The 12,691-nt window shown below is 46.6% G+C and overlaps 1 protein-coding gene across 1 annotated transcript in view; it reads right to left on the reverse strand.

Annotated features, from left to right (window-relative positions):
* The window catches only part of gpr37b (G protein-coupled receptor 37b), a gene marked incomplete at both ends in the record, with an annotated part of 19,992 nt that extends 7,612 nt beyond the window's left edge, over nucleotides 1–12,380 (reverse strand). Inside the window, one exon of the mRNA XM_079755291.1 lies at nucleotides 11,310–12,380. Within this exon, the coding sequence (XP_079611417.1) occupies nucleotides 11,310–12,380 (1,071 nt within the window). The remainder of the gene's footprint in view (nucleotides 1–11,309) is intronic.
* Between the last annotated feature and the right edge of the window lie 311 nt (nucleotides 12,381–12,691).

The following is a 12,691-nucleotide window of genomic DNA, read 5'->3' on the forward strand; positions in this document are numbered from 1 at the left end:
ATAGGCAAAACACATTTCGAAAAAAAGAAACATACAAGGAAAAAGATACAAGCAAAAAGGACTATAAGTCTCCCAAATATGACTTCAAATACAGGAAGCGAGTGAAACACTCTCTCGCTCTCGCTCTTAACTCTCTCTCTCTATTTCTCTCACACTCACACACACACACACACACACACACACAGACACACACACGCACACACACACACAGCTTCCAGCTGCAGTCTTTCCCAGAGCGCACTTGGTTTGACCCAGTGCTGTCTGACCCAGGACATTACTCACATATACCCTTAACTTATTAACCGCTCGGCAGTCTGAACAGGGGTGTCTGTGTGTGTGTGTCTACATGAGTAAGTGTAAACTGTGTTTTTTGCGTGTGTGTGTGTGTCTTTGCGTGAGATTGTGTTTATCTTAGCCCTACCATCAACCAACAAACTGCCAGAGTATGTATGAGTGATTGTGAACTATAGGTGTGTGTGTGTGTGTGTGTGTGTGTTTGTGCATGCATGTGTGCGTGTGTGTGTGTGTGTGAATGTGTGTGTGTATATGTATGTGTGTCTATTATCTCAGCCGTACCATCAACTGCATGTAGCTTACTTGAGTGAATGTACACTATGTGTGTGTTTGTGTTTGTGTGCATGTGCGTGTGTGTAGTGAGAATATGTGCGTATGTGTATGAATATGTGTATGTGTGCTAATATATGTATGTGTGTGTGCATGCATGTATGTGTGTCTCCTTGTGTGTGTGTGTGTGTGCAAGCGTACATGCAATGCACATGAGGGCCTGTGTGAGTGTGCATGTGCTACGATGCAACACGAGCCCATAGGTGTGTCAAAACAATGTATCATTACACACACGCTCCAAATCTGGCTGGAGGAAGAAGCACGCCATGTTGGATTATTAATGGTGGTGGAGGGGCCAAAGCTTCATGTTTTACACATACTAACAGCTAGAGACACTTCCCTCCATTTTGCGCCTGCACAAGATATACCCTCATGAGAATGTATGTTATCCCTTCCATATTTTTTTTTTTCCTAATAATCCCTAAAATTCTTAAAATATAGCTTTGTTTAGAAAACCCTTTTCCACGCTGATCGGTTTAATATTAAACATTGTAGATGCCATTCTGTTTTACACACTGTGACTTAATTGTTTGGTTGAACTGTTAAATGTACTAGGTGTACATTATCCTGTGTTGAATTGGTTGAATGTTGTCGATTGTGTTATGTTGAGTTGAATTGTAACCCGTGTTACCCTGTGTAACATATTTATTATCATATGTTACATTTGGACACTTGTAAGGTACATATCATTTACACATTCCTATGCTATGTATGTGTGTGTGCATTATCATGTGATCAATGCTAACATGTGGAATGTTAGCATTCCACATGTTAACCCATAGTAGATATCTTCATGTTATTCTACTGAGTTGAGTCCTAACATGTGGAAGGCTACATTGTCCTCCTGAAGTGAGTTGAACCCTAACCTATAGTAGGTGTGTTCATGTTATTCTACTGAGCTGAATCCTAACATGTGCTCTGTGCTCCCTGGGCTGCCTGGATGGCGGATTCTCTCCTCTACACTCTCAGAGAGAACAGCTGGTAGGCGTTCTCTTCTAGGTCACTGCATGCTGTCTCTAGGTGTTATGTCTGGGGCACCCGGTCTGCTCTCTGGCTCTCTGCACACCTCCCCCCTTCCTCTACGTGTACACTTCTACCTACACCTTTCCCTTTCTCTTTCTAAATCCATGCACACCTCTCTCTGAATAGTCCTCTCAATCTCTCTCGTTCTGTCTCTCCAACTAAATGTACCTCTCTCTCTAACTATTCCCTTATCTCAAACTAAATGTACATCTCTCTCTATCTATACTCTCTCTCTCTCTCTCCAACTAAATGTACATCTCTCTCCAACTAAATGTCATCTCTCTCACACTATACTCTCTATCTCCAACTAAATGTACATCTCTCTCTTAATAGACTCTCTCAAACTAGAGGTACATCTTTCGCTAACTATACTCTTTCTCTAACTGCTTGTACGTCTCTCATACTCTCCTACTAAATCTCTCTCTATAGCTTTAACTATATACAAGCATACTTCTCACTTCTCTAGTTCTAACTATATACATCACTATACACTATGGTTGCAACTATATATTTAACAAACTCTACATCTCTCTTTATTTATATCACCCTTTATAACTCAATCTTACTCAATGTTTAGATCCCAATTCTATTCCTCCCCAACTCTCTCTCTCTCTCTCTCTCCCTTCCTCTCTCCCTCTCCCACTCCGTCCGTCTTATTCTGCGTATTGGTTGCACTTGTAATCACGTCTGTGCCATTCAGTTCTGCTCTACTTGTGCTCTACATAGGACTGATAGGATTGCAGGTTCCAGTTCTGCTGCTATCACTGGTGGGACCGATCTACATTCAGAACGCTGTCGTTTGACACACTGTTAGTTTTACGTCATGTAAAGTAGAAAGGTTAGGAAACTCTTTGGTTTTTGTATATCCTTATGTTGAGTTGAGTTCTGTTTTGGATCAAATGAATTTTTTTACCTTGCTTTGCAGAATATTTCCTTCAAAACGGAAATATGTGAAGCGCTTCCATTTCAGGCATTGTTCAATTCAGTTTATTTGACTGGTTCTGTACACAATTCCAACCCTTTCATTTTGATATTACTTTAATCTGTAGCACTGTGTTAGCCTCAGCGCTAAAACCTGTAGCGCTGCACCATAGATCGTATCGTGTTTCGCTAACGTTATCGTATGGGAGTCCTAGCATGGGGGCCCATCTGTTTGTGTTATCAGCTCCCATTTGCATGCATAATTATCAATCTGCTTAATTGGGCGGACCAGCTATTTCTCCCGGAGCCTAGCATGCAACATGATTTGCTTCCAGACAAAGAGTTGAGTACATGGACTAACGAACAAGCATTATGTACCACCGGCAATTATATAGGCTGGAGCATTTATATAAATATTCCAATTAGGCGTCTTTCTCGTGCCTTTTAGACAGGCAAGGTAATAAATAAGGGGTGACATTAGCGAGGGGTTAATGTGTGTGTGTGTGTGTGTGTGTGTGTGTGGTTGTCTGTGTGGGGGCGGGGGGGGGGGGGTTAATATGGGGGCTGCTGCTAGTGCATTATCTCAGGAATAAATGCATTCTTTGTTTTTTGATTTATACCTGCAACCATGTGCCGATGATGTGTGTGTGTGTGTGTGTGTGTGTGTGTGTGTGTGTGTGTGTGTGTGTGTGTGTGTGTGTGTGTGTGTGTGTGTGTGTGTGTGTCTGTGTGTGTGTTGATACGTCTGGAGTACATTCATCTATTCTTCTCCATTTGATTTGATTTACTAGTAGTCTATACCCCTACTCAGGTTCATTGTGTGTGTGTGTGTGTGTGTGTGTGTGTGTGTGTGTGTGTTTGTATATGTGTGTGTGTCCTCCCCCTGTGGCTTGTTTCTAATCACAGAGAACTGATGCAGAGAAACGGAGCAGGAGGGAGAGATAGATAAAGATAAAGAGAGCCGGGAGAGAGATACAAAGACAAAGAGAATATTAGAGAGATGGAGAGAGAGAGAGAGAGAGAGAGAGAGAAAGCGAGAGAGAGAGAGAGAGAGAGAGAGAGAGAGAGAGAGAGCGAGAGCAAGAGAGAGAGAGAGAGAGAGAGAGAGAGAGAGCGAGAGCAAGAGAGAGAGAGAGAGAGAGAGAAAGAGAGCGAGAGAGAGAGAGAGAGAGAGAGAGAGAGAGAGAGAGAGAGAGAGGAGAGAGAGATAGAGAGGGATATAGAGGGATAGAGGGGGATATAAAGGGATAGAGCGATAAAGAGAGAGACAGGGAGAGGGAAAGAGAAGGCGAACAAGAGAGCGAGAGATCAGGTTTGTGATTGGAAGGATGGCCATCGCACCAATCTGGGGGAGCAGCACACCCAACTGTTTGTGTCTGTGTGTGACTGTCTGTGACTGCGTGTGCGTGTGTGCCAATAATACTTTTTGTCAAATCAAATCTGTCTGTGTCATTTTACCAACATGAGAATAAAGAGAAAGGAGAGAAAGAGAGAGTATTTGTGATTGCTTGTGTGTGAGTGAGTGAGTGGATTTGTGTGTGCATGTGTGTACATGCACACACATCTGCCAGGCATACATCTGCCGACTGATGTATGCCTTGCCTTTACCCCCAATCTCAACCCAATACGTTGATACACCTGTGGCTCCCAATGTGTCTCTCTATCCCTCTCTCCCTCTTCATCGCTTTTCGCTGAATAGTGAATGAATAGTGTGCACCTCACCATTAATCTCCCTCTCGCTCTCCCTCTGTCCGCTCTCTCTTTCAAGCTCTCTCTCCATTTAAATCTCTCTCTCTATTTCAATCGCTCTCTCCCTCTCTCTAAAACAGCCAGCCTCGTTCGGCCTTGCTCTCTCTCTCTCTCTCTCTCTCTCTCTCTCTCTCTCTCTCTCTCTCTGGGACACAACACCTCGCCAAAAGATCCCCTGTGGTGTGGACTGGAATAGACTACTTATGTGGCTGTTACCTCCTGCATCATAAATATGCATGACCTATAAATATATACCTACAACGGCATACATTTCTTTTTCATCAAACCTACAACCTGGAAACATTCTTTGTCATCAAGGCTGTCTGCCCCACATTGACATTCAGACACTTATACCCCAAGAGACCTTAGACAAAAGTTGGACTGAGCCAAAGCAATACAATCAAGATTGTGCTGAAGGACCAAGTCAAGAATAACGACAAACAATTGGATCGGTTGCAGAGTAGCTCTGGGAATCAGAGCTACTCTCATTCTAATTCTACTCTTAAATTCAACGAAGAATGGTGCACTTTCCCACCCGCGTTATTCCTAATGCTCAAGGTTTCCTGCTGTTTCCGTGTCACACGGATGGATTAAGGATCAACTTTAACGTTACAAAATTACGTTTATGTTGTCGTGTGAGTGATACCACAAGACGTAGAGACAGATGACCTCGATAAGTGCACACTGCGATACCACTCGTTTACAGAGGTGTGTTAGCATGGATCATCATGATGGAGATATATCCGCTTTAAGGGGACTTGACAGATTCGAAAGGGGCTGAATGTTCGCTAAGCAGAAAGGGCGGTAAATAACTGCTGGTGGCGGTAAAAGAAGACTTATGACTTGTAGAGGTGACAGGCGGTGACGGTTTATTGTGAACGGTGTTTATGTCGCTTTGACTTCAACAACGTCGCAAAATACCACAGCTTGTATCCCGATTTTACGAACCAAAACTGGCTCTGCAGCGTATTTTCCCCAAGCCGCTTAAATGTTGATTTCTTGCAAACACAAAGACTTCAAAGAAAACGATGTATACAATCAGTGGCAGCCTTATAAGCTGCACCTGTTCAGAAGCTTATCGAGATTATGCCAAATTTTCCATCAGTTTAAGGGGACATATTATACCACCAGGTGTGAGTGTGATTAGCCTAACAAGCCGTTTCGAAAATCTGCCCCAAATGACATCACTAGTGGGTGTGTCCACCTAAATCTGTGCGGGATAGATCAGTCTACCAGCCTAACCAGTGGACTGAATTAAACGTTGCTCATCTCTCCGGCACAGATCTAGGTGGACATGCCCACTAGTGATGTCATATGGGGAAGATTCTCGAAACGGCTTGTTAGGCTAATCACACTCACACCTGGTGGTATAATATGTCCCCTTTAAGACAATTTAAGACACACTGAGCTCCACTCACGAAGAAACCACAGAGACTGACTGCTGGATCCTTAATGTAGTAAAGAAAGCGCTGTCTGAGTCTTACTTTCTTTTTTAATATCTAATCAGCCAATCATGCTGTTCCGGAAAGATTTCGTGTTCAACCTACCAAAGTTCTCACATGTAACCCCCCTCTTCCGAGACCTCCACTGGCTCCCTGTAATAGCTCGCATCAGATTCAAGATGATGGTACTGGCATACAAGGCAGTCGATGGAACTGCCCCTGCCTACCTCCAAGCATTAGTAAAGCCACACACCCCAGCTCGATCCCTCTGCTCAACTACCTCAGCTGGACGTCTGGTACCGCCATCGCTAAGAGCAAGCAAAGGTCGGTCAGCGAAGTCACGACTTTTCTCTGTTTTGGGACCTCAGTGGTGGAACGAGCTCCCAACCGATGTCAGGATCGCAGAGTTGCTCACCAGCTTCCGCAAAAGACTCAAAACTCACCTCTTCAGAGTTCACCTCGACTCTGCATAGAAACCAATGCACAGCCACTATTGAATGTTACACGTCCTGGCACTTGCACATATTCAAGGTACTTAATTGTGTAGCATCTACAGTAGCTGCTATCATTGCTTTACACGGGGAATGGGTTAGCCTAGCGATTGTAATACTTGCACTTGGTTCTATGAACATCTTTACTGTACCGACAGCGATATATTGTTTCACTTCTTATGACAAATGTACTTATTGTAACAAATGCATTTATTGTAAGTCGCTTTGGATAAAAGCGTCTGCTAAATGCCCTAAATGTAAATGTAAATGTAAATTTAGAAAGATGAACCTAATGAAGTGGCCACTGAGTGTGGCGTATATGCCATTTGTAAGACAGAAATTGTCCTAACCCATATCTAGTTGCCAGGCGAAACGACTAGCAGCTAGAGTGTAGAGAGAAACGGTTTAGAGATGCACAGCTCAGCGGGGCGTGGAGCTGTGCTTCTCTAAACCCTTTCTCGCGACACTCGACGTTCAAGGGCAGGGAACATGTTTCCCCGTCGTAAAAAGAGGGAAAGGCATGACATTTTTGTCAACATTACGGTTTGTTTGGCCGTCACATTGCCTCCCCTCCCTCGCCACAGAGTGGTAGTGGCTCCACCTTTCTGTCCTTGAATCAGGGCAAGGACAGGATGCTTCCAGCGTTCTGCACTGAAATATAAAACGATGTTCCCGGCTTCCTACAGAAGCTCCTCCGGTCTACAGCGACGCACTGCCGGCCTGTTGGGTCTACTCTCGTCACCTCTTGCGTGCACGCTCCTACGTGTCTTCCTTTGTGCGGGTGTGTGTGTGTATCTGTGTGTGTGTGTGTGTGTGTGTGTGCAGCTGAATGAGTGTTAAGTGTGTGTGTGTGCGTGGCTAACCACATTCCATGCCAAATGTTGAATTATCTAGTGGTTGAATTTGGGTTAAGTGAAGAATTAAGTTGCTCCAGACTGAATCCATGGATGTATTAGTGTGTGTGTACGTGCGTACGTGTGAATGCGTGCGTGTGTGTGTGATGGAAGCAAGGGAGGGGTCATCTTGGAGTGTGTGAGTGGAATGGGTCTAGGTTGAACACTCAACAGAGCCTAAGGCTACATTACGCATGGGCTGATCTGACACACGTGCACGCGCACATGCACATGCACACAAAGACACAGACAAGACACTTTTAACTACACACAGGGGAGATGTGCAGTCCGGGCACACATGTCACAGTATACACACGCGAGAGGGCTAATAGCCTTCCTCCCCGCAACTCAAACACACACACACACACACACACACACACACACACACACACACACACACACACACGCACACACACACACACACACACACCCCTCAAATACATTTCAGCCATAAAGTCTTATCCCTCCATGTGTGCAGTCTTCAGGGCTAGCTTACAGTCCAGTTGAGCTTGCTTCTCGCTAGCTTGCGGCTAGCGTTATCCTGTAGTAGTTGCTAGCATATAAAGAAGTACTATATTGATATTGCATGCTTATTTATTCTGTATGTCTCCCATGCTGGCAAACCCGATTTGCAACATGCATGAGCTTTACTAGTCGTACTATGAGGAATACATCAGCATGTTTGGCTTCTATTTTCATAAGAGGACAGGGGCCCACAATGCATGTCGCTTTACAAAGAGATGCTTGGTAATATAAACTTCCAAAATTCCCATTATTCTACTCCTTCAGGAGGGCATAGTTTTAGACGATACTGACATGCTCATTTTCCCCGTAAATACTATCCTTAAAAGGGAATAAAATGACAACCCTATTTAAAAAGTTTTGTTTTCATGTGCAGATAATCAGAAGGAAACACTGTGATCTACTCATTGACCATACACACACACTGACATCAAGACATATTCATTACGACCCCTCAGCATTCCCTCCATATAAGCTGAGAGGCCTGGGTAGTATAGAGGAGCTGGGTTCAGTATAGAGCTGGGTTCAGTATAGAGCTGGGTTCAGTATAGAGGAGCTGGGTTTGGTATAGAGCTGGGTTCGGTATAGAGCTGGGTTCGGTATAGAGCTGGGTTCAGTATAGAGCTGGGTTCAGTATAGAGCTGGGTTCGGTATAGAGCTGGGTTCGGTATAGAGCTGGGTTCAGTATAGAGCTGGGTTCAGTATAGAGGAGCTGGGTTCAGTATAGAGCTGGGTTCAGTATAAAGCTGGGTTCAGTATAGAGCTGGGTTTAGTATAGAGCTGGGTTCAGTATAGAGGAGCTGGGTTCAGTATAAAGCTGGGTTCAGTATAAAGCTTGATTCAGTATAGAGGAGCTGGGTTCAGTATAGAGGAGCTGGGTTCAGTATAGAGCTGGGTTCGGTATAGAGCTGGGTTCGGTATAGAGCTGGGTTCGGTATAGAGCTGGGTTCGGTATAGAGCTGGGTTCGGTTTAGAGCTGGGTTCAGTATAGAGCTGGGTTCAGTATAGAGCTGGGTTCAGTATAGAGGAGCTGGGTTCAGTATAGAGGAGCTGGGTTCAGTATAGAGGAGCTGGGTTCAGTATATAGCTGGGTTCAGTATAGAGCTGGGTTCAGTATAGAGGAGCTGGGTTCAGTATAGAGCTGGGTTCAGTATATAGCTGGGTTCGGTATAGAGCTGGGTTCGGTATAGAGCTGGGTTCGGTATAGAGCTGGGTTCGGTATAGAGCTGGGTTCAGTATAGAGCTGGGTTCAGTATAGAGCTGGGTTCAGTATAGAGGAGCTGGGTTCAGTATAGAGGAGCTGGGTTCAATATAGAGGAGCTGGGTTCAGTATATAGCTGGGTTCAGTATAGAGCTGGGTTCAGTATAGAGGAGCTGGGTTCAGTATAGAGCTGGGTTCAGTATATAGCTGGGTTCGGTATAGAGCTGGGTTCAGTATAGAGGAGCTGGGTTCAGTATAGAGCTGGGTTCGGTATAGAGCTGGGTTCGGTATAGAGCTGGGTTCAGTATAGAGCTGGGTTCAGTATAGAGGAGCTGGGTTCAGTATATAGCTGGGTTCAGTATAGAGCTGGGTTCAGTATAGAGGAGCTGGGTTCAGTATAGAGCTGGGTTCAGTATATAGCTGGGTTCGGTATAGAGCTGGGTTCGGTATAGAGCTGGGTTCGGTATAGAGCTGGGTTCGGTATAGAGCTGGGTTCAGTATAGAGCTGGGTTCAGTATAGAGCTGGGTTCAGTATAGAGGAGCTGGGTTCAGTATAGAGGAGCTGGGTTCAATATAGAGGAGCTGGGTTCAGTATATAGCTGGGTTCAGTATAGAGCTGGGTTCAGTATAGAGGAGCTGGGTTCAGTATAGAGCTGGGTTCAGTATATAGCTGGGTTCGGTATAGAGCTGGGTTCAGTATAGAGGAGCTGGGTTCAGTATAGAGCTGGGTTCGGTATAGAGCTGGGTTCGGTATAGAGCTGGGTTCAGTATAGAGCTGGGTTCAGTATAGAGGAGCTGGGTTCAGTATAGAGCTGGGTTCGGTATAGAGCTGGGTTCGGTATAGAGCTGGGTTCGGTATAGAGCTGGGTTCGGTATAGAGCTGGGTTCGGTATAGAGCTGGGTTCGGTATAGAGCTGGGTTCAGTATAGAGCTGGGTTCGGTATAGAGCTGGGTTCAGTATAGAGCTGGGTTCAGTATAGTGGGGCTGGGTTCAGTATAGAGCTGGGTTCAGTATAGTGGGGCTGGGTTCGGTATAGAGCTGGGTTCAGTATAGTGGGGCTGGGTTCAGTATAGAGCTGGGTTCAGTATAGTGGGGCTGGGTTCAGTATAGAGGAGCTGGTATGGGAGTGAATGCTGAATGTGACACCAGGGACACAACAATAGAGACTCCTATGCAGAGAGGCTGGGAACAAGAGAAGATCGGTAAACAACCTGCTGCATTCATCCCTACCGAAACTAGGACTGAGTGTGTGGGTGTGTGTGTGTGTGTGTTCAAGGTCTGTATGTGTAGTCGTTCTATTGTTCCATTTGTCTCCCATGTCTTAGGGGTTTGGTTGGGAGTCTCTCTCTCTATCTCTCTCTCTCTCTCTCTCTCTCTCTCGCTCTCTCTCTCTCTCCAAGAGACCCCTTCACTGCATCTTGTTTACAGACTAGTCTTCCAGTCTATTCTGAATAAATAATACCACTATACTCTAAAATCCCTCTCCCCCAATCAATCTACACCATTCCCATTCCCCCAGAATCCTCCTAGATTAGAAACGCCTGCGTTTATCCAGGACACGTCTATTCCCGCAGGCCAAACAAGTAAGTGACATTTATCATGCTCCATTGACGACTCATTAGCCATGCAGATGCTATTAGGTCACACACACACACACACACACACACACACACACACACACACACACACACACACACACACACACACACACACACACACACACACACACACACACACGACCACACACGCCCACCCAAACACACACGCACGCAAACAGAATCAGCTCTTCTGACACATCCAGTGACATCATAACACAACATCCTGGCTTTTAGTGTGTTGTTCAAAATCTCGTGTTACGTTGAAATAAGAGGTTCTGCCTTAGAGGAATTTGAGATATGTAAGGTGATGCAGAGTATGTAGAGTAGACTACAGAAGATAGACTTCAGTATGGAATAGAAGCATTGAGAGTAGTCTACAGTAGACTTAGAATAGAAGCATGTAGAGTAGACTACAGAAGATTTCAGCATTGAATAGAAGCATGTACATACACTACAGAGAAGTAGACTACAATATAGGATGTAAGCATCCAGTACAGTGGACTTCAGTATGGAATAGAAGCATGGATCGTAGACTACAGTAGACTACAGTATAGAATAGAGCATGTAGAGTAGACTCCAGTAGAGTACACTACACATATAATAACATGCAGGATAGAGTACAATAGGGAGGATGGCAATAGAATAGCATAGAGTAGAACAGAGTACAATAGAGTACAATACTAAAGTACAATAGGGTTGATCTACCAGCGTAGATCAGTCTAGAGTGGAACAGGCTAGAGATGGGCTACACTAGATCAGAACAGGGCACACTCAGTAGAGAACATCATAGCATAGAGGTACAGAATAGACTCGGGTAGACTGCGGTAGCATAGGACGGCCTTACCTCCAGATAGGGCACCACCTTGCAGGTGAAGTCACCCAGCAGCCAGGACTTGGTGAGCTCGTGGAACACCACCATGGGCAGGCAGAAGAAGATCAGCACAAAGTCCCACACGGCCAGGTTGGCCAGCAGTGAGTTGGAGATGCTCTTCATGTAGTAGTTCTGGCACACGATGCACAGGATGGCGATGTTGCCCGCGATGCCCACCAGGAAGATGACCCCGGCCACGCAGACGATGGCGTACGCCCCGTACGTCTCGCCGGTCACCGGGTAGAAGGGATTCCGGATCTCGCTCTGCGGGAAGTCCTGCGGGTTCGGCGGCGTCATCGGCGTGGCGTCCCACGGGTTGCTCTCCTCCTCGCCGTACGTCATGAGCTCCACGGGGCGCCGAGTGAAGGAGTCCGGGGGCGGGTCGGTGGAGGAGAGCGCCGCGGGTCTGGGCAGCGGTTCCCATGGCGACGCCTGGAGAGACATGGGGCTTTTGTTCGCATGGTTTCGGCCCCTTTTGGAGCCTTTCTTCTGTTCGTCCTTTGTGCCCCTCTCGCGCCTGTCGCTCTCCCCATTCTGTTGTTCCCGACCCCCCCATCGGCTAATCCCAACGCTTCCCAGCGCGGGAATGTCGCCGTTCGCCTGCAACTTTCTCCTCTTGTGGTGAAGCGACGCGTCCCTGGACGAGTTTACGCCCCCCGTCGAGACGTCTTTAAAGTTGTAACCCCCTTTACTCCTCTCGGCGTGGGTCCCCACCACCGCCGCCGCTCTCCTTCGAGAGTGAGTGGAGTTGACGGAGGTGATGGGTGGTGCTCCGGGGCGCACCTGCGTCTCCAGAGAGGATGAGGAGGACACACCTGTGGCGGAGGACGAGGGCGCTGCCTTGAGAGACGCGCGGTGGTCGCGGTGCTCGGGACCCTCCCGCGGGGGAACGTGAAACGTCCTGTGGTGAAACGTTCCGTTCTCGGCGTCATCGTCGGTCCCGCCGCGACCAGGTCCCGGTGCGAGCGCGAGCCCGTGCTGGCTCTTCAGAGCCTCCAGCAGCTCCGCGTTGGCCAGGAACAAGAAGAACGGGAGGTAGTGCATGGTCCACGATGACGGCGCACCGGTTAGAAATCCCGGTTAAACGTCAAAACAAACACACCGCAAAAATACGCTCCCAGTCGATCAGTCGACACCCATCACTGGGCGATCTGAGATAGGAGCACAAAGCGCCTCGGGTGTGTGTGTGTCTGTGTGTGTGTCTGTGTCTGTGTGTGTCTCTGTGTGTGTGTGTGTGTGTGTGTGTGTGTGTGTGTGTGTGTGTGTGTGTGTGTGTGTGTGTGTGTGTGTGTGTAGGGCTGGGGGGGAGACACAGATCCAGAAACGTCCAATAAACTTCAGGACATCATATTTTT

Source organism: Pollachius pollachius (assembly GCF_949987615.1).
Source record: "Pollachius pollachius genome assembly, chromosome: 18".
In the NCBI taxonomy this organism is placed as follows: Eukaryota; Metazoa; Chordata; class Actinopteri; order Gadiformes; family Gadidae; genus Pollachius; species Pollachius pollachius.